General features: G+C 38.6%; 1 protein-coding gene across 3 annotated transcripts; it reads left to right on the top strand.

Moving 5' to 3' along the window:
• Positions 1 to 4,233: 4,233 nt before the first annotated feature.
• ERp44 (Endoplasmic reticulum protein 44) lies at positions 4,234 to 22,454 on the top strand. 3 transcript variants are annotated; one of them, XM_073971912.1, is made up of 8 exons: positions 4,256 to 4,481; positions 4,730 to 4,805; positions 12,711 to 12,802; positions 12,865 to 13,258; positions 13,422 to 13,469; positions 17,094 to 17,360; positions 17,425 to 17,623; positions 22,178 to 22,454. In XM_073971912.1, the coding sequence occupies exons 1-8, from the start codon at positions 4,434 to 4,436 to the stop codon at positions 22,317 to 22,319; spliced, it is 1,266 nt and encodes a 421-aa protein (XP_073828013.1). In that variant the 5' UTR covers positions 4,256 to 4,433; the 3' UTR covers positions 22,320 to 22,454. The 3 variants fall into 3 exon arrangements, with proteins under 3 accessions (XP_073828015.1, XP_073828013.1, XP_073828014.1); XM_073971913.1 differs by having other exon boundaries at positions 4,289 to 4,481; positions 13,422 to 13,442; XM_073971914.1 differs by lacking the exon at positions 13,422 to 13,469 and having other exon boundaries at positions 4,234 to 4,481.
• Positions 22,455 to 23,114: the final 660 nt, after the last annotated feature.

Below are 23,114 nucleotides of genomic sequence, written 5' to 3' on the forward strand. Positions count from 1 at the left end.
TAATTTCACTGAAATTTTGACATGAAACTAAAAGAAAATGTAAAATAAAACGGTCCGTTTTTTTCATACGAATATTGCAACAAAGCAAAATTGCAGAACACATGAAACCGCGTACACTAATTTCTTAAAATTATGAATTTTTCCCAAAAAATGCAAAGTTTCATGTCAAAATTTCATTGAAATTACTCTAGTGTGGCCCGGGACTAACTAATTTTTGGAGTTACCGACAAAAATCGGTAAAATTAAAATTCTTATAATTTCGGGACTTCACGATGTTTGTAGGTAAGTCCCAATTTACATTAGGCGAGTTTACTTGCGGCAATTGTCAGTTTGTAGGTGAGAGAGGGGGCTGAGAGGCAAAGGGTTACCATATACCTCACCTCTCTCTCCATCAAACTGACAATTGCCGCAAGTAAACTCGCCTAATGTAAATTGGGACTAAGTTAGCGACAAATAAAAAGTAGTCGAAAATTACTACCGATAGCAACAGTGTTGTCAACGTTTATTTGAATTTTTCATTCATAATTTTGTGTTTTAATTTTACCGATTTTTGTCGGTAACTTGGCGTTTACACCAGACAGTTTGTCTTCAAATACAACTCTGATTTACTAACACATACATACATTTTTCGGTTGTCTTCCAGCTGTCCATCATTTTTTCACAGACAGTAGGGTTAACAAATTTTTGAAATTTTTATAAAAAATAAGTGAAATAACAATGAAAAAGTGTTGAAAACAAAAGAACATGAACAAAAACAAAGTTTGTGAACGGAAAACAATAAGAAATCGATGATTTTCCTTTGCAGTTGTCTGGACGCCTACGTCACACAGGCAAATTTTGGGGTTTTGACAATCAATACATGTACTCAACTGTCCTGTCACTTGTAAATGCAGGGTTAGTCGATGGTCAGACTAGCAAGGTTTCCTGAAACCAATTTCGTTAGTCCGTGTTTAGACACACGGGAAAGTAAATTCAGTTTTTAGGCAATAGGGGGTAGGAAAGAGTATTGAGGAGCTCTTTCCTCTCCGCTCTCTCCCAAAAACTCAATTTACTTTCCCGAGAAATTTGTGTGTCTAAACACAGACTTAGTGTCCACGCACGTTAAATTTAAGATTTTTGCATATGTAAGCGATTGGTAAAGACACAAAATAATTAACATTAATAACACTGTGCTACAAAAGTTGACAATTTTTTTTTTGCGGGGGTTCTGATACTTATATTCAGTTTTGTGGGAGTCCATGGAAGACGAAAATACCTTTGGTTTTTTTGGGTCACTTCGTTTTTTGATTTTTAACGGTAAATGTAGTGAAAAACTTGGTTTCTTGGATTTTCAACATAAATCGGACATAACTTGTTTTTTCCAGAATGGACTTTTACAGACTATTTTTTTATTTAAAAGGTGAACATCTTGTCTTTCGAACAAGACCTAATTTTAAAAAATCTGTTAGCAAATGTTTAAGTTATAGTTATTTAAGTGTGACAAAAACGCAATAATAAACGGGAAAATGCTTTCCCTCTCGCTCCAGGCTGCGTAGAAGACACCAAATAGCGTAATTATCTCCTTTATCAAGAATTTTGTTAGCTTTACAAAATGGGGAAACCCAATGAAATCGGTTGGAAAATGCGTGAGTTATGCCATCTTTAGTGTTTTAACTTTTTGGTTTTTTCTTTATAAAAGTTTGGTACCTTGTGCGTAATTATTAAGTAGACAAATTCAAATTACAATCATACGCCCAAAGGTACCAACTTTTATAAAATAAAAGCCAAAAAGTTAAAACACAAAAAATTCCATAACTCATCTATTTTTCAACCGATTTCATTCGCAGTTTGTAAAGCTAACTAATGCCAAGTTTACACTTGCGCTCCAAAATCCAATGGATTTCACGAAATCCTGAAATACACCCCGGTGTTTACACTTATTTTTTGTTGATTTCAAACATATCTCTCTTCTCCTGTTGTCTGCCATACAATTTTGGCCTAGTAGAAAGTAGCAGCAAGCATATTCATATGTTCATTGTTATCTAATATTATAGCTGATACGTTGACTTTGACGTTTCTGCTGGAGTTTTTGCAATTTCCGTCATTTTTCCGTTCCCGTATTTTTTAAGAAATTTGTATGGGGGAGAAATTTTTGACAATTCGATCTATTTTCTAAAATTACCACTAAAAAAGTATGGGAACACAATGAAAAATAGCATTGTAACAAAGTAATTTAATATTTTTTCACGTTGTTTACAAATTTTGGTACTAAAATTTTTGTTGCAGCAATTCGCACATCTTCCTTGTTTATTGTGATACGTGAAAAGTGTTGCAACTTTTGGTACTTTTTTAGGCAAAAGCAAGGTTGTATATCATGTGTACTGTGATTTCGATGTTGATTTTGCTGAAATCACGAAATGAGATGATTTCATTTTTGTATGCGAAATCATGATAAATTTTGCTTGATTCCGCACGAAATCACGACGCTATTTTTGTTTAAAGAGAAGTGCAAGTCTTGCTAGATTTCGGAGTACGGAAACGCATTTTTAGCACTAAACGGGAAAACTACTGCAAGTACTAATATTGTGCAGGTTCTGAGCACAACTTTTATATATCAAAATTTATTATAACGAAGTCTCAACGATAAAATCATTATTTTTTATTTTTTCATTTGTTGGTACTATACACAATTAATACGATATATAGATAATTTTACGATAATTTTCCAAATAAAGTTGTAAAGTTCTATACTGTCGTATATTTTTGATGATTAATTCAATTTACAACAACTTGTTTTGAAAATTCATGTTCGATCAGCTGCGCAGCACCTTAATCATTGTGATATGTTTGAAATCAACAAAAAATAAGTGCAAACACCGGTGTGTATTTCAGGATTTCGTGAAATCCAGTGGATTTTGGAGCGCAAGTGTAAACTTGGCATAAACGTTACACGACATTCTAGTACGGTTACACTACAGCTTTTTGCCGGGTTAACCCACTTTATGAGGATTTATTGCTTAATCTGGTCAAATCTGACCAGATTTGCCATACAAAAATTAAATCCTCTCACGACAGGGTTTATTTTAAATCCGGCACAAATCCACCAAAAATACAGTGTTGTATTCGGTATTTGTGCAAAAAAATCCAACTCTACTCAAAAAGTACCAAAAGTTGCAACTGTTTTTGCAACAGAGTTTGTCATGTTTTACACGTTTACGATTGGTCGCATAAGATTTTATGAAGTTAATAAATCTAAAGTTATTTGAAAATCATAAAATTATTTATTTTTTTACATTAGACACTTTTTTAACAAAAAGTACACTTGATACCATGATACAAAAATGTATGCCTGTGTGAAAAATATACCAATATGAGCAAAGAGGGGACCATATCTCATACGAGAAATTGTAAAAGTGTAAAACACGACTTTAATAGTTATTTTGTATGTATACGTAAACAAACATCAGCTGACAGTTTATATCCTCGAAAAGCTAAGTGTAATACCCCGGTTACACTATTGAAGGTTAACCCACTGGGTTTAATAGATCCAGTGGGTTAATCTTTGCTGGTTACACTTAGCTTTTCGAGGATATAAACTGTCAGCTGATGTTTGTTTACGTATACATACAAAATAACTAATAAAGTCGTGTTTAACACTTTTACAATTTCTCGCATGAGGTATCGTCCCCTCTTTGCTCATATTGGTATATTTTACACACACTGATACATTTTTGTATCAAGGTATCAAGCGTACTTTTTGTTAAAAAAGTGTCTAATGAAAAAAAAAAATTAATAATTTTATGATTTCCAAATAACTTTAGATTTACTAACTCCATAAAATCTCATACGACCAATCGTAAACGTGTAAAACACGACAAACTCTGTTGCAAAAACAGTTGCAACTTTTGGTACTTTTTGAGTAGAGTTGGATTTTTTTGCACAAATACCGAATACAACACTGTATTTTTGGTGGATTTGTGCCGGATTTAAAATAAACCCAGTTGTGAGAGGATTTAATTTTTGTATGGCAAATCTGGTCAGATTTGACCAGATTAAGTAATAAATCCTCATAATGTGGGTTAACCCGGCAAAAAACTGTAGTGTAACCGCACTATAACCAGCAAATATTAACCCACTGGATCTATTAGACCCAGTGGGTTAACCTTCAATAGTGTAACCGGGGTATTCTCTGCATTTAATTTGCACCAATGGAACACTTTTTAATTCGATATCACCACACATTTAATATTACTACCATTTCATACAACTATGTACCAACTAGACTTTGATTACCAATCTCTGCAACACTGATTATTTAGTTGAGCAAGTTCAGTTGGAGCAGGGGAAAAGTTTAGAAGAAGATTCCCAACAATACGTTTAAACAATTATTTTTCTAGAAATTAAGTTAATTTTCTAAGTAAACGTACCCGCAATTAATAAAACAAATCACAGATATGCGAGCGTGGAATCTGAGCAAATGTTATTACGTAGCGGTATTTATGGTAAGTGTTTGTGGGAGAGAGGAACAACATCAACGGGTCGGTTGGTTGGTAGTGAAAATTCCGTACCCTTTAAAAAAGAAACACGTATGCGAAACGTCATAAGCAAGCATTTTGATTTGCTTTACCAAGTCTGCCAGCCGGCCAAGATTTGCTCGTGGCCCTCCAATTTAATGTTTATGTTTATTGTTATTATTATTGCACACGATGTTTTTAAAAATGCTTCCTTCATTTTTTATATATATTTGCAGATATTTTATGTGTTCTATCATCCCGTAGATAGCGGGGCGGTATCATTGACCAGTGAAAATATTGATATGACATTAGGTGAGTGACTGTGTTTGTTGTTGTACGTTCAATCTTCCTCAAATAGTTGTATGTGTTTGTATGCAAACTTCCAGAAACCCTCAACCTTATCTTGAAGAGTGGCTTTCAATTAAAACATAATTTGTTTATATTCTGACAGAAAACAATCTTGTTGTGTTTTTTAATTGTTTCGTTTTTTCTAAGGGATGTGAGGCAGCCACTTCGATAGGGTAAGGTTTATGGTGTCTGCCAATATCTCATCTCAATGCAGTGATTTTTGTTTGATAGTTGCCTCTTGACGTGTCACATTTATAATTATTCATTCACAACCTTTAGGGTATGTGCGCTAGAGTGTGTGCATCAATCTTATTATGCTAGCGGTGTATTATCTTCACCATGCTTCACCAACAAACTAACAAATAGACAAACAAAAAGAAATGTAAACAAACAAGTAGTAGACAGAGGAGGCACAACACCATCAATTTCTTTTATGTCTGCGCACACCTAACATTTTCCATGCCGCAGACAAACGTTGAATATTTAGGCCTGTTTATTGACCTTTTCATTTAACATTAACCTACAAAATTTTGTTACGATTTTAATTAAGAAAGGGTATATTTGTTGGTATGGCGTTGGAATTGTTTCTATTTACAATGACACACATTCTTTATCACACAATACTTGTTGATTGTAAAGGCTGATCGCGTGATTATGTGTTTGAGAAGAAATAACATTTTACAACAGTTTTCGAATAGTTGCATATGAAGAGGACGGAATCTAAGCAAATATTTTAAAAGATTTTTTGCATGTGCCCACAAAAGTGGGGGTTTTGACTAGATTTGTTTTGTAGTTTTGATAAACATATAATGTATTTATGTATATGAATCATTCACTATTGATGATTCAATATGAATGCCCTACATTACACTATGAGGAAACCTTTTTGAAGTGAGCGATTAGATTAAAGAAAACAAAAACTGAATTATTGTATTTGACTTTAAACTATAAGCGCCAAATAATGATGGTGCAAAAATTCCGAATGGGAAGGTTTGAGTATGTTTTCACCATGGGGGCGGTAATATATTGCGAAATGCCTGCTTCATGCTCTTTTGGTCCGTACCGGGATAGATAAGAACCTCGGTCAATTGATATTTTGCGTTTGCCAGATCCGCATCCACCACATGCCAACATGGGTGTACTTCCGAGGCCGCACTGGTCTTAGCCGCCACCTGGACTACTAAAATACATGTTATATTGCTGTTTGCTGCGATAGAACATCTCCCTGCCATGATCTTTTGGTCCGTACCGGGATAGAGAAGAACCTCGGTCAATTGATATTTTCCGTTTGCCAGATCCGCATCTACCACATGCCAACATGGGTGTACTTCCGAGGCCGCACTGGTCTTAGCCGCCACCTGGACTACTCTAGAACATCTCCCTGCCTGGCTCCAACTTCGTCGTTGGAATACTAGACGGCCCTACATTCTCCCTAACTACAATCACCGCAGAATTTAACACGACATATTGTTCAGAGCCCCGAAAATCCATCGTTCTTGCTATTCAATTGCAACAGTCTCTGCAAAAAAGTCAGGTAAATTGTAGACTTTGAGTCGGAAAAACATCATGGCTGCTACGATCTAAGAAACAACGTTGCGATCTCGCTTGACTCTAGTGACCCATATATGGAATGTAATGGGGGCAGCAGTAAAGTGTGGGACTGCGTATAAATACTGTAGTTGTGTCCTGCATTATAAGCCCGACATTAGTTCGCTTTTGGAAGGCAATAACCGTCTGGTGCTAGAGAACTTTAATGCTCATCATGGGCTTTGCCAATCCGTCCTGTTGTTGTTGTAACAGTGTTTTGTTTTGTTATGTTTATTTGTTCGTTCCTCTGTTCAATCTGGCTCTGGGTCTATCTCCAGTTCCAGAAAAGTGGCTGCTTCGATGGGATGTAGCCACAGATCCACTGGAGTTAGATGGGTAGGTTTGGCGGGGCAGTTAAAAAGGTGTTGTGTGTCGTGCGGGCCCATGCCGCATACTGGGCATATGTCTTGCACGGCGCGATCGATTTCCGCCCAATACGAATTTTGGCGACTGCAATATCCCGAGCGTAGTTGAGCCAAAACTACTCTGGTTTGTCGTGGCAGCTGACGCTCCTCAGCTGCGATAGATGGAGGATGTACTCCGAGTACTTTATTCACACTATAATTGCTTAAGGCCTTGGCAACTGCGTCCGTGTGAATGCTATTCAATCCTGCTTGATATGCTTGTTGATCTAGGGGTTCTCTCCTGTATCGTTGGACCTCTCCCTCTAGAGCATGTATATCCTTCCTGATCTCCCTGAATGGGCCGGGCCTACCCACAAGATGGTGATTGGGATGGCTCACACCATAACATCCAAGCAGGTACTGCAACGAAAGCATCTCATTGTGTTGCTTTACAGGAAGAATTTTTGCCTCCTCATGTAGATGGTCCACTGAAGATTTGAGGAGGCACCCTGTCGCTGTTCTCACGGCGGCATTCTGGCAAGTTTGAATCTTTTTCCAGTTCGAATCACACAATCTTGGGGACCAGACTGGAGCCGCATAGCTTACCACAGACCGACCTATCGCGTTATACGTGGCCAACAAGGTTTCTTTATCTGCACCCCAAGTGCTGCCGGCCAGGGACTTGAGGACCTTGTTCCTACTTTCCAACTTGTCGCAGATAGCTGTGGCGTGTGCGCACGACGTGAATGTAGTGTCGAATGTGACTCCCAAAAATTTTAGGGCAGTTTGTGGTCGGAATTCTGCTACCGTCGACCACGCATTCAACTCACGTCCAAACTGCGCTGTACATGTGGTGAACAGAGTGGCTGTAGATTTTGTGCGGGAAATCTGCATATTCCTCGAATGGAAAAAGGTGGTAAGATCAGTTAAATAGTTGTTCAGTCTCTCACAGATGTCATCAGGATAGGTACCCGACGCCAAGATCGTGCAATCATCCGCATACGTCACGATCTCAATGCCGTCTGGAGCGGGTGGAATACAGGAGAGGTAAAGGTTAAACAGTTCCGGAGATATCACCCCACCTTGGGGAACTCCCAGTTTCACTCTACTGGGTTTGGACTTCTTATTCCTGAATTCCACGTACGACTGGCGTCCACACATATAGTTGACTATCCAACGTTTCAAGCTTGGCCGGAGGGTTGTCTGCTCAATGTCCTCAAACAGCATGGAGTGCCTGACTGTATCAAAGGCTTTTGATAAGTCAAGAGCCACCATCACTGTTCTATCGCACGGCCGTCTCTGGTTGAGTCCTTTACAGATATATGTGGTAATGGCGTGCAGCGCTGTTGTCGTGCTGTGCTGCTTACGGAATCCATGTTGATGATCGGCAACTTGATAGCTATTTCTGAAACTGGGGAGGACTAAGGCCTCAAGGGTCTTTGCTACGAGCGACAAAAGCGAAATCGGTCTGTACGATTCACTTTTGCTGGCATCCTTGCCTGGCTTCCGTAGTGGGACCACCCTGCCCATTTTCAGACTTCGGGAACAACGAGGGTGGCTAGCGACAAGTTGAAGACATTGGTGAGATACTCGACTCCCCGCTCATCCAGCTGCTTCAACATTACCATGGAGATTCCATCAGGGCCCAACGCTTTGGATGATTTAGCGTTCCTGATGGCATTGGCAACATCATCCATTGTAAATTGTGGTGGTTCATCCTCGGCAGGAAGAGATCTGATGCGACGTAATACTCTTCTCTTCGCCCTGTCACTTTCGGGATGCTCGACAAACTGTCGATTGAAATTACTTGCGCACCTCTTCGGGTCAGTCAACGTAACGTCGCCAAACGTGACTGAAGTCCTATCTTCCCTTCTTCCAGGGTTCGAAAGTGACTTAACCACCTGGCGGAAAAAGTCGGCATTTTCCCACACATAGCCCATTCTATTCTAATTCCAACGATGTATATTTTGGGAAGTATACATTTCCGGGACAAAAGTTATACACCTTTGGAATCAGAATAGAAAGGACTACCTATGGTGCAAATATGGTCTTCCTACCTTAGGTGCCTCTAAAGGAAATTTAAGTCAAGGTGTCTAACCAACTGATGCAAATCAATATTGGTCCAAGATTAAGCAAATTGTGCGCAATGGTTAAATCACTCTCGAATCCCGGGAAGAAGGACGATAGAACAGGTGTTACTTCCAACGGCGTGACAGATTCGAAGAGGCGAACTTGTTGTTTTAACTGGCTATTTATAGAGAGCCCCGAGGGTAATGGGTTAAAGAGGAGTGGTCTATGCCGTGTAAGAGCCCCACTCTCTCGAGTAGGTACCACCAAAATTTACGATGAGCTATGTCGCGAATGTTGTAATATGAAAATATCCCCCGCTAAATCCACTGCTCACCACCTGTTTAATTTAATGAGTAGAATAATGGTGTGCGCCGGGCAAAAAGTCTTGAGGGTTAATCTGAATGAAAACTCCCCGTAAGTTTTGTCAATCTGCTGTTTCAACATAAAGTAGAAAGTGGGATAACTCACATTAATTTTATTCGCAATGACCCCCCTTTTGTCACCTACGAAATGGAAAATTAACCCACTTAAAGCCACTGGTCGTTTAAACGCCATAAAAAATGGTTGCACAAATTGACGTAAAACTCGGATATTTTTTGTGTTTTTTTTTTTCATTTTGTCATAGTATTGTCTGTTATCTATCTTTCCACGCTTATAAAGCTTCATTTGGTTCAGTTGTTAAGTACTATGGCGTTAAGAAACATAGCAGTTCACATATTTGCAGTCATTTGCCAAACAATTGACGATACGGAAGTCAGCCTATCTCCCAAGGAAAAATATGTGTACATCGCCGTGATCAGCAAAACACGAGTGCTTCCTATAGTGTCCCTAAACGACATTTAAGTCTTTAAAAGCAGATCTGACCAATTAATGCATCGCAGAACATTATACTGAGCAAATATAGAGATAGGTTAGGTTTGGGGATGTGTAGTCAATATATATATATATATTGACTACGTCACTCGGAGACCTTTCGGTCCATTGTGATCATCCATAAGGAAAAAAGAGGTCCAGAATTACCTGAAAAGACAAGAGAAAAGAGAGAAAAATAAAAAAAAGGGGTGTGGTTTGGAAAGTAGTAATAAATAAAATAATTATAAGAAAGAATGAAGATATAATAAATAAAGAGAGGGTGGTTTATTTGGCGATGGTGGACAAAACTGTCAGAGAAGTAGTTACGCTTATGGGTCGCGCCGTCCCAGCCAATTCAGATTTTTGATGATGTTGTTTATGATTGTTGGTTCCATGTTTGAGTAGAAGGTTAGGCTTGGAGAAAGCGTATTCCTGTTAATCTATATCGCTTTCGAGTTAACATCGGGCAACGACATAAAATCTGCTCGATCGTCTCCGTTTCCTCCTCATCTTCACAGAGCCTGCAATAGTCCACGCCATCATCCTCCCATTTGCCGATAAAAGCTCGGATGTTGCAATGGCCGGTAATGACTCCCGTCAATACACTGATTTCTGATTTACTCAAATTTAAAAGTGAAGTTGTTCTCTTTGTTGAAAGATTCGGCCAAATGGCCTCATTATGCCATAGTTCCTTGGCTTGTTCTTCAAAAAAAGTCTCCACCTTCCGAAAAACGTGACATATGGGTGGTTTGATAGAATCAGTGATGGCTTGACTTGTTGATTGAGATCCTTGTCTTGCCAGTTCATCTGCCTTCTCGTTTCCCACAATGTCACAGTGCCCCGGTACCCAGCAGAGTCGGACAGCGTTAGTGAGGTTCGCCAAAGCAGTTCTACACTCAAGAACGGCCTCAGACTTGATATTGGGGGATTTGATGGCTTTAAGAGCCGGCTGACTATCAACGAAGATAGTCACCGGATCAAAGATTTCAGCATCCAGACTTTTTATCAACTCTGCGACCATTTTGATCGCGAAGATTTCTGCTTGGAAAACACTACAGTCGCTGTTCAACCTATATGAGTATTCGAGGCAAAGCTTCTAGCAGTAGACGCCAGCTCCGGCAGCTCCTTCTTCCATCTTGGAACCGTCTGTATAGAAAGCCAGACCGTCCAGAGGAGGGTTACTACGGATCCAGTCATCTCTACTAGGGATAACGACCTCAAAATCATCAAATCTATGGATTGGTGATAAGTAGTCGCTGAATTTCCGCTGCTGATTCAAGCTAAGGTTTGGCCCTAGCTCCCGAAGAATGCATGCATGACCATAGGTGCTGTCACGCCAACGATTCAATTCATGTAGCCTTAGGGCACTACGTGCTGCTTGACCTTTGATGCTAAGTCTCGTGGGCAAGAGGTTTAGCATCGCAATCAGAGCTGCTTGTGGTGTACTTCTAAAAGCTCCAGTTATCAGGATCGAGGTTGCCCTTTGCACCTTGTCCATGTTGCCAGAGTTCGACTTATGTCGAAGCGCATGCCACCAGACAAGACATCCATAGGATAGGATGGGTCTCACAACAGTATTATACAACCAGTGTATAATAGCTGGATTTAACCCCCAACTTTTCCCAATCGAATTCTTACATGAATAAAGTGCGATCATATCTCTCTTCGTCCGTTCCTCGACGTTCCTTTTCCATCTCAATTGAGAATCCAGGATTGTACCTAAGTATTTGGCCTCAGGAGATAGATGTAACTGCACTCCATCCAATGTTGGTGGTATGAAGTCGCCGAGCTTACGCTTTCTGGTGAACAATACCAGTTCTGTTTTCGTTGGATTTACACCAAGGCCATTTGTGGTGGCCCAACGGGACAGCTTTGATAAGGCTCTTTGCATAAGCTCCGAAATTGTGGACAAGATATGTTTTGGTGTACCATTGTTTGAAACCTAACCCATCACGCCAAAACATCCCCGAAGGGACAAGGGAGAATTCTCTCATATCAAAGAGTGCATTGGCCAAGTCCGAACGGAGTGTCTTAAGACACCACCTGTAGAGAAGTTTCTCATGACTGACATGCTCAGGAAAATGTCGTCAACATTACACTGAGGGCTATTTTTGCTACCGTTGAAAATGTAATGCTGTCTGGCCTGGGATTCCGGACATGATTACCTGCAATACCATTGCACCACGGTGGCACCCATATTCTTACATTACTCATGCCAATTTTGTCTAAGTTATTTTTTCTACCATAATTTTTAATTTCCTTGTTAACAAGTTTGTTGTAATAAAAACTTTTTTAAATAGTTTTTTTTTTTTTTTTTTGCTTCAGAAACAAATGTTTTTAATGACTTCAATTAGTGTTATCAGAAATGCTTGAGGGCTATAAACAAACAATGCAAATAAAACAATAAAATAAATAATTCATATGTATGTATGTACATATGTTAAAAATACTGTTTTAAAACAATTAATTGAAAGATAAATTAAAAACACCTGCTTCGAAAAGTGACATGAAACTTTGTTTAACCAAAAAAAAAAAAGTTATGGAAAAGCTGATCTTTTGTTGCAATTTAAGAAAAAGTTAATAAGCCTCAATTCCCAAAAAGTCATTGATCTCGGTATTTTTCTTTGTTACCAAACCAAGCTTGTTTGATTTCTGTCTAGCTAGACGGAATAATTAAGGTTCAAATGTAGCTCTTTCTTATGTAATTATTTCAAATTTCATCTTGGATGTGTGTCATTAAGACAGAGCTAATTATTTGACATAATAACTTTCACTTTGGTACTGCGACGTAAGACACATTTCGAGCTGTGATTATGTGTCATTGGGTTATGAACTTTAAGCTAATCTAAAACAGGTTTCTGATTTGTTTCAAAAAATATACGTACATATATTACACAATATTTGATATAGATTTGAAGAATTCGTTAATGATTTGTATATGCAAATATTTACTCTCAATTTTTGCCTTAATTTATTTTATATATTTAATTAATTCATATTTTTTTAATTCTTCTAGCTTCTAATGAATTGGTATTCTTAAATTTTTATGCTGAATGGTGTAGATTTAGTAATTTATTAGCACCCATATTTAATGAGGCTGCAGACAAGGTAATTAATGTAAAAACATGTAAAATTTGATTTATTTATTTTAATTTGTTGTTTCTTTACAGGTTAGGGAGGCTTTCCCCGATCCCGGCCAGGTTGTCCTTGGTAAAGTCGATTGTGACAAAGAGACTGGCATTGCCTCACGTTTTCACATTACCAAATATCCAACATTGAAAATTGTCCGCAATGGCCAACTATCAAAACGTGAATATCGTGGACAACGCTCAGCCGAAGCTTTCCTAGAATTCGTAAAGAAACAATTAGAGGATCCCATTAAAGAATTCCATTCTCTAAAAGATTTGGAAACATTGGATTCGAAAAAACGTATTATCATTGGCTACTTTGATCGTCGTGATCAACCGGAATATGATACATTCCGTAAAGTTGCCTCAAATCTCAAGGATGAATGTCAATTCCATGTTGGTTTTGGTGAGGCAGCCCAGGCCATGCATCCACCAGGTATGTTGTTTGTGTTTATATAAAATGAAACGTTATACTAACTTTTAACGAGTGCATGCTCTCTCTCTAACACAACAACTTTGATTTTTTTCACGTTTATCTTTATCTACCTTTTATTGTAAACAAAAAAAAAATAATGCTTACTCTCCAACTACAACAAAAGGTGGTGAAAATAAACCTCTAGGTAATGCAATACATAATATAACTTTAGGTAATTATTATTTTTGTTTTGTTTGTGTTATTTTTCTTTTTAATTTCTTAACACTTTTGCTTTGGCTTTACTGTTTGGTTGTAAAAAATAGAACTAATTTGAAATAATTTTCATTATCAAGACATAACCTCAAAATGGGTTACTTACTCATAACCTCAAAAGTTCAAGGATTGCAAAATAACCAAAAGACCTCAAAAACGAATTATCTTTAAATCATTTACCCTAGAGCTGTTATTATTGCCACAATTCCAAATTTCATGATAGGAGAACCCCCTACTTAAAACCCCCTACTTACACAGATATGTTCCCACAACATGCCTGAGAGGACAAAGGAGACTTCTCTCATATCAATGAGCGCACGACCATTCATATTGGCTCAATGATGTTTGACCTACCTTTTATCGCCGAGTCCAAACGGCGTATTTTGCGACACTACTTGTAGAGAACTTTTTCATGGCTGAAATACTCAGCAAATGTAATTTTATGCTGAGGGGATTTGAAACCGCCGAAAATTTTGATAGTCTGGGGCTCAATTCTTGTTCTATGAAAATGTGAAATGAGAAATTTTATAAAGGAACAAGTAAAAAAGTATCAGTCGGCTTTCCCGACAGAGATATACCCTCAGCCTGTGTAAATTGAAACAGTTTTTTTTCCCAAAAAACATGTGTATTTAGAGGGTTTCAAAATTTTGGGCGTATGAACCGAGAAAAATTTAAATTAGGATTAAAGTTCAAAAGTTTTGCGGAGGAGGTACTTAAAGGAATGGACCTATATAGACCATGGGAGTGTCATAGGGGGTTTTTGCAACCTTCGGGCTGTTTTCTCAAGAAGTATGGACTTGCCCCTGAAAAAACGTTTACCATCGTAATTGAGGCAGCGAACGTAAGTTGCTTCAACAAAAATCAAAGTGATTCAATAGCAGGTCTTAAAGTGAACTTATCCGAAATTTTGTGTGGGGGTTTTTTGAACTTTCAGGCTATTTTCTCAGGAAGTATGTAATTGCCCCTGATGAAACTTGTAACTTCGTATGGGGGACAGTGAATACAAGTTGCTACAACAAAAACCAAGGCGATTCGAAAGCAGATCCTAAACTGAACATTTTCGAAATTTTGTGTGGGAGGTACCCGAAGGAGTTTACCGATTGAGTCCATATTGGAACCTCATTTAAATCCGGTAGAAATTTTACGTTGTGCAAAGTATGGACCAAATCGGTTACTTCCTTTAAGACTTATCGTGCGCACAAAATTTCCGAACATTTTCGAACTTTTGTGGGTGAGGTACCGGAAGGAGTGGACCGATATAATCCATCTTCGAACTTGAAATAAGTTTGGACCAAATATTACGAAAGCCAAATTTTGGACCGAATCGGAAGATCCGTTCGGGAGTTATCTTGCGCTCCAACCACTACACACGGTGTCATAGGGGTTTTTTTGTAACTTTCAGGCTATTTTCTCAGGAAGTATGGACTTGCCCCCGATGAAACTTACAGCGTCGTATGGGGGGCAGGGACTAAAAGTTGCTACAACAAAACTCAAAGCGATTCGAGAGCAGGTCCTAAACTGAACTTTTCCGAAATTTTGTGTGGGAGGTACCCGAAGGAGTGGACCGATTGAGTCCATATTGGAACCTCATCTAAATCTGGTAGAAATTTTACGATGTGCAAAGTATGGACCAAATCGGTTACTTCCTTTAAGAGTTATCGTGCCCACAAAATTTCCGAACTTTTGTGGGGGAGGTACCGGAAAGAGTGGACCGATATAACCCATCTTCGAACTTAAACCAAGTTTGGACTAAATATTACGATAGCCAATTTTTGAACCGAATCGGTTGATCCGTTCGAGAGTTATCGTGCGCACCAGCCAGACAGACAGACAGACGGACGGACATGGCTAAATCAACTCCAAATTGCCTGAAACACATTTCGTCCAAACATACTTGGGGTCTAAAACCATTATTTCGATGAGGCACATTTTGCCCGTATGAAAGTGTATATACCCTCGTTAGCATAAATGCTGAGGGTATAAAAAGCTGTCAAATGAAAAATATTATAAAGAAATTTTTTTTTACTTCAAATTTTCATGGAACAAAAACCATCCCCTGGTCAGGGATAGAACCGCAGACCTTCTCAGAGCAAAGCGGACGTGCTTTCCTCTGCACCACGCTGGTTCCCGACAACTTGAGGTAGAAACACAATGGATTTTTCTTGCTTGCGTGGCTTCCGTAAAAGAATAAAGAATGGACAAGATGAATTTGAATTAGGTTGCTTTTCATTTATTATTTTACTGAAGCTACAAGGTAGAAGTGACAAACAGCTGTATTTTTACTTTAGCTTAAATGTCGTTTAGGGGCACCTCTCGGATCGGGCTGAAATTTTTACAGTAGATAGCCCTTGGCATCCTGAATACAACGATATATAATTTTCCGGGGGAAGTCCATAGTTCCCGAGATATGGTTAGGGGCACCTCTCGGATCGGGCTGAAATTTTTACCATAGGTAGCCCTTGGGACCCTGATTCCAACGATATATAATTTTCCGGGGGAAGTCCATACTTCCCGAGATATGGGTGTTGACATTTCGGAAATTTCTTACTTTCACACCTTTAGGTTGTTTAGGGGCACCTCTCGGATCGGGCTGAAATTTTTACCATAGGTAGCCCTTGGGACCCTGATTCCAACGATATATAATTTTCCGGGGGAAGTCCATACTTCCCGAGATATGGGTCTTGACTTTTTTACTTTTATCACCATTATTTTTAAAACCTATGCCGGGGATTTAAGACTTTCTCCTATGGACACGGTCAAAAGAGGGCTACGCGATCAAAACTCTCTTTTAAATTGAAAGTGTTCTTAAGTAGACCGATCCGAGAGGTGCCCCTAAACGACACTTGTTCCTTTACTTTACTTGTAAATTTGGTTTTCAAAATATAATAGGGTCTACTCATGAAATTTGAAACTTCGAAATTTTCTACGATAAAATACTTCTTACGACAGTTCCGAATGCTTTATATTTACATTTTGATTCAAATGTGTTCTGTTTTAGCGGATTTTCAAAATGTATTTATGTTTTTCCTGAGAAAATTTTTAGTATTAAATTTTCAATTATTTTTCAATAACAACAATGTTGTTTTTGTAAATTTGTTAGTTGTTGTAATTCATGCATATACCTTATAGAAATATGCCTTGACTGGAGCAAAGCAAGCAACAGGCTGATTGTGTTTCTACCACGGCAATATTACGCAGGTAGTGGTATTTTAAAATTTTGGATATGAAATGTCAAAAATTTCTTTATGTTGTTGGGGAAATTACAACAAAATTATTTTTTTTTTATAAAGGGATTTGACATTTCATATTCCAACAGCTGGTGTGCCATGGTTTCTACCTTTACTTTTTATTCAAATAAAAAAACCCAGAATTGTGGCAATTATAAATACCTAGGGTATATCAAGACCAAGTTTTTAATACACTAAGCAAGACCTAATCTCAATCCTTGAACTTATATCAACTGAGCCACCTTAATTTCGGTCGTTTCCATTGGATAATCAAAAAAACTGGCATAACTTTTACTCCTCTTTTTCTAAAAACCCCAAAACTAATAAAAAAATCTTTCATTATTTCCATTTTAAAGGACATCCCATAATTGTATTCCGTCCCGATGTGGCACTGAGTCATGAAAATGATGAAACCTATACCGGTAGCCTTAAGAATTTCGATGAATTGAAAATCTGGATCCAAGAAAAATGTGTACCCTTGGTACGTGAAATCACCTTCGAAAATGCTGAAGAATTAACCGAAGAAGGTTTACCATTCTTGATTCTGTTCCATCATCCCGATGACACAAATTCCATTAAGGATTACAAAGCTATTATTGAACAGCAATTAATGGATGAGAAGCGTAAGTTATTTGCACAAATTTTGTTTATATAGAAAAGTTAATAACTTTCTTCTCTCGTTTATAGAAAATGTCAACTTCTTAACGGCCGATGGCAAACGTTTTGCCCATCCTCTACACCATTTGGGTAAATCGGAAGAAGATTTGCCCATTATTGCCATCGATTCATTCAGACACATGTATTTGTTCCCCAACTTTAAGGATATGTATAAACCAGGCAAATTGAAGCAATTCCTACAAGATTTATACAATGGCAAACTGCATAGGTAAGTGGAAAACAGAATTTATAGTTTATAAGGCATTTGCTTAGGTGGTATGTGTAATGGATTGACTCTAAACATTAATGAGTCCGTTTCCCGTCCGGGAAATGAGACTAACAAAATTTAATCAGGACAATCAGGTATGTGATGGAAAACGATTCGACTCGTTTTGCCATAAATCGAAATCGTATATCTCTAATTTTCGTGAATATTTTAATGGAATCGAAAATGGATTATAAAAATATTATTCAAATAAGGGGCGTTTGTGAAGCAAAACCATATATATCATCAACGGCACTCCGATTATATACCATTCCGATTCTGCAAATCGAGTCGATTCGGTTTTCATCACATACCTGAATAATTTTAAAAACTGAAATTCTTTTAAAGTTAATATTTTAAAACGACGAAAACTACTAGATTCTCTTAGTTGTGGAATATTCTGATCGAATTGTCAAAAATATCTATGGCATCAGAGTGCCATTTGCTTTGTACACTGTATGTCCAAGTTCGATTCCAAGGCCAGACAACATCACATTTTTTAAGGGTGGCAAGAATTTCAGCCATGTAAAACTAACCTACAGGTGTTGTCCAAAGAAACGCCAATCGGGCTCGGTTATAAATAGTATCCGCCATATCATTGATCTAATAGGAGAGAAGTCTCTGTTGTCCCTTCGGGGATGTTTACGGGAACTTACATACATACATCTATGGTTAGGTTTCAAACAATGGCACATAAAAACAGATCTCCAACTTGCTCAGAATGGTGTTCTGCACAGCAATAAATTGGTCTGATCTGCTCGTTATGCAGATTACAGCGATGTACCCATATTTTTGATTGGGTAATCCACACCCATCGAGATTAAGGTCTTGACAATTTGTTCCACCCAAAAGCTTGGAACTTAAATTAAACTTTCAAATAGAGAAGTGAAGAAGAATCAGACGGTTTTGCCGGCTGTTAATTATTCTCAGCCTGTGACCGTACAAACAAACTACTATAGGAATGGTGGACCAAAATGTACTATAGTCTTCCCATTTTCGTAGCGAGTGTAGCGGGATCGTCGTTTTCGGCTAATTTAGTTGTTGCAGTTGTTTCCTAAGCTACATCCTGCCTCATGATACTACTTCTATCGGCTTGGGCTGATGGACAGTTCTCCCGTGTGATTCCGGATTCTTAGGGTGGTCAGTGTTCTCTGTTGTTGTTGTTGTAGCAGCATATAATGCTGGGTTGGCAGCCGCTGGCCGAAACACTTTTGGTTTCGGGTCAATCCGGTACGTAAGAACCCGCTGCCGTGGGATTGAGTGTTCTCTGTCAGTGTTCTCTGTTAGGTTAGGTTAAGTTTGGGGATGTGTAGACAATATATATATATTGACTACGCCACTCGGAGACCTTTCGGTCCATTGTGATCATCCATAAACAGAGGTTCAGAATTACCTGAAAAGACAAGAGGAGACAAAAGACAGAAGAATAAAGAAAAGAGGGTTTGGTTTGGAATGTAGTAATAAATGAATTATTAAAAAGAAAAAATGAAGATATAACAAAGAAAGAGAGGGTGGTTTATTTGGCGATGGTGGAAAAAACTGTCAGAGAAGTAGTTACGCTTATGGGTCGCGCCGTCCCAGCCAATTCAGATTTTTGATGATGTTGTTTATGATTGTTGGTTCCATGTTTGAGTAGAAGGTTAAGCTTGGAGGAAAGCGTATTCCTGTTAATCTATATCGCTTTCGAGTTAACATCGGGCAACGACATAAAATATGCTCGATCGTCTCCGTTTCCTCCTCATTTTCACAGAGCCTGCAATAGTCCACGCCATCATCCTGCCATTTGCCGATAAAAGCTCGGATGTTGCAATGGCCGGTAATGACTCCCGTCAATACCCTGATTTCTGGTTTACTCAAACTTAAAAGTGAAGTTGTTCTCTTTGTTGAAAGATTCGGCCAAATGTCCCTTGACACGTTGCACCTTGGTTCATTATGCCATAGTTCCTTGGCTTGTTCTTCAAAGAACGTCTCCACCTTCCGAAAAACGTGACATATGGGTGGTTTGATAGAATCAGTGATAGCTTGACTTGTTGATTGAGATCCATGTCTTGCCAGTTCATCTGCCTTCTTGTTTCCCACAATGTCACAGTGTCCCGGTACCCAGCAGGGTCGGACAGCGTTAGTGAGGTTCGCCAAAGCAGTTCTACACTCAAGAACGGCCTCAGACTTGATATTGGGGGATTTGATGACTTTAAGAGCCGGCTGACTATTAACGAAGATAGTCACCGGTTCAGAGATTTCAGCATACAGACTTTTTATCAACTCTGCGGCCATTTTGATCGCGAAGATTTCTGCTTGGAAAACACTACAGTCGCTGTTCAACCTATATGAGTATTCGAGGCAAAGCTTTTCGCAGTAGACGCCAGCTCCGGTACCTTCTTCCATCTTGGAACCGTCTGTATAGAAAGCCAGACCGTCCAGAGGAGGGTTACTACGGATCCAGTCATCTCTACTAGGGATAACGACCTCAAAATCATCAAATCTATGGATTGGTGATAAGTAGTCGCTGAATTTCCCCTGCTGATTCAAGCTAAGGTTTGGCCCTAGCTCCCGAAGAATGCATGCATGACCATAGGTGCTGTCACGCCAACGATTCAATTCATGTAGCCTTAGGGCACTACGTGCTGCTTGACCTTTGATGCTAAGTCTCGTGGGCAAGAGGTTTAGCATCGCATTCAGAGCTGCTTGTGGTGTACTTCTAAAAGCTCCAGCTATTAGGATCGAGGCTGCCCTTTGCACCTTGTCTATGTTGCCAGAGTTCGATTTATGTCGAAGCGCATGCCACCAGACAAGACATCCCTGGGATAAGATGGGTCTCACAATAGTATTATACAACCAGTGTATAATAGCTGGATTTAACCCCCAACTTTTCCCAATCGAATTCTTACATGAATAGAGTGCGATCATACCTCTCTTCGTCCGTTCCTCGACGTTCCTTTTCCATCTCAATTGAGAATCCAGGATTGTACCTAGGTATTTGGCCTCAGGAGATAGATGTAACTGCACTCCATCCAATGTTGGTGATATGAAGTCGCCGAGCTTACGCTTTCTGGTGAACAATACCAGTTCTGTTTTCGTTGGATTTACACCAAGGCCATTTGTGGTGGCCCAACGGGACAGCTTTGATAAGGCTCTTTGCATAAGCTCCGAAATTGTGGACAAGAATTTGCCAGTTATTAGTAGAACTACATCATCCGCGTATGCGACAACCTTGATGCCCTGATTGTCGAATTCCGCCAAAATATTGTTTATCACAAGTAGCCACAGCAGCGGTGAGAGTACACCTCCCTGGGTTACTGTCTTCCTTGTTGTCAACTCCCCAATGCTGGGATTAATGATCCTGCTCTCCAGCATTCTCTTTATCCAGCAGATCAGGGTTTCCGGGGTGTTGACCGCTCTAAGCGAGAGATGAATGGATTCAAGTTTTACGTTGTTGAAGGCTCCTTCTATATCCAGGAAAGCCGCCAAGGTAAAGTTTGAATTCTCCATATTTCTCTCAATGAAACCCACGACCTCATGAAGAGCAGTTTCGACAGATTTACCTTTCATGTAAGCATGCTGCGAGTTGCTCAGCGAGGCAGTGTCTACAAAGCTCCTAATCTCCAGATCGATCAGTCGTTCGAGTGTCTTGAGGAGAAAGGAGGATAGGCTAATAGGTCTGTAGTCTTTCGGTGCAGAGTGACTGGCTTTCCCCGCTTTGGGGATGTAAGTTACCTTTACCTCTTTCCACAGATCTGGTACGCAGGAAAGAAACAAACAGGCCATAAAGATCTCCTCCAGAATTTGGTATATCTGCGGTGCGGCAAAATGAAGCATCGTAGGAATTACTCCATCTGGACCAGGTGACTTATAGGGTTTGAATGTACTTACTGCCCACTTTATTTTGTTTCTGCTTACAACCTTATCAATGAGGCTCTCGTCCACTGACTCTTGGACTTGGACGTTTTCACATTCAATGTGAAGGTTACTGGCGTCCGTGCAGCCAGGGAAGTGGGTCTCAGCTAGAAGGTTTAGAGTCTCAAGACTTGAGTGTTTTCTGTTAAGGTCGGGCCGACTGCAGTAGCTGGAAATAGTATGGCATACAGTTCATCATCGGATAAGCTGTCTCCCACCGATCCGCCACTATGGTTAAGACTCTGGAACCCAATTTTCCCAAAAAGGGCTAGCATATTTTAATTTGTTCCACTAGATTACTTCTACATTGGTTCGGACGTCCAGCTATAAACAAGGCTTCGGTTTCGTGCAGAAAACCTAAAAACAGCGATGGGCACGTGGTCTCCTGACACCTCTGTAATAGAAAATCTCTGAAAAGTTAGAGGTTACTATGTTGGTAACTTTAAGTTCATTGGCAATTTCTTCTATTCAATATTTCCACGATATTGAGTGGAGGACCATCGCATCAAAATTTATATCCTTGTTAACCCGCTACATACAGAATGATGGAATTTTTCTACTCAAAAGTTGTTTAGTTTTTGGAATTGTATTAAATTATTTCCTCTTTGTTTTTCTTTTTTACAGGGAATTCCATTATGGTCCAGATCCAGTTACAAATGAAATACAAGCTGATGTCAACTCGAATACATCACCGCCAGAATCAACATTCAAGAAATTGGGACCATCGAAAAATCGTTACACTCTATTAACCAAGGATGAACTGTAAAATGTATTCCTTCCAGCTTTGTTTCTTCAACTAAATTTTTCAAACACAAAAAATTATTTATTAACAAAAATTTGTGTTTAAAAAAACCATTTTAAATTCCATATTACTTCCTTATCTAAAACAAAAATATAAAAATCCCAACAGAGTTTCTTAGAAATTAAGAAGCAAAATTTAAAAAGTTTATACTTAAAAAATTTCACACACACCCTCCACAATCATAAATAGGTCTTAAAGAAATTGGTTCAATATTTTTTGCTATTGATATTTGTTGTTCTTCTCCCCTCAACTCCAACCACTCAGCCAACACTCTCTCCTATTTCTAACTATTTACCTTTGTTGTTTTGTAAGCAAATAATTGTGATTTATTTCAATGCCTTCTTCTTATTTTTTTGATTGAGAATAAGGAAAACTAAACTTCTTGCTGAATATTTGGACTACTATTTTTTTTCAATAGAAATTGTAAGAAGGATATTATTTTTTTCAAATTATAATCTAAGATTATATATTTAGTTAACTACTATTCCACTACAGTTTTTCTTTACCCCCAGATTGCTTTGTTTTTTTTTTTTTTTCTGTAAAGTTGTTTGCACCTTTTTTCTCCTCCTGTTTTAATTTATTGTCTTCTTCCCCAAACGATTAACATTCATTTGTTTAGCTGGCGCTTGGCATTTAATAACTAATTTTTTTGAAGTGTTTTCATTTTTTTCTCAATAAGTTTACGTTTTAGTAGCTGGCATTTTGAATAAAAATTTGAAAACAACAATAACAAGAAAATAAGGAAAATTGTAAAACACT

This window comes from Musca autumnalis, unplaced genomic scaffold (genome assembly GCF_047663935.1).
Source record: "Musca autumnalis isolate F117 unplaced genomic scaffold, ASM4766393v1 scaffold_3, whole genome shotgun sequence".
Taxonomy (NCBI): Eukaryota; Metazoa; Arthropoda; class Insecta; order Diptera; family Muscidae; genus Musca; species Musca autumnalis.

Excerpts from the sequence above, each read along its gene's own strand:
- ERp44 (XM_073971912.1), top strand. The coding sequence starts at position 4,434 with ATGCGAGCGTGGAATCTGAGCAAATGTTATTACGTAGCGGTATTTATG. Across the intron at positions 4,806-12,710 it reads AAATATTGATATGACATTAG|CTTCTAATGAATTGGTATTC; the intron begins GTGAGTGACTGT and ends TAATTCTTCTAG. Across the intron at positions 13,259-13,421 it reads CCAGGCCATGCATCCACCAG|GTGGTGAAAATAAACCTCTA; the intron begins GTATGTTGTTTG and ends CTACAACAAAAG.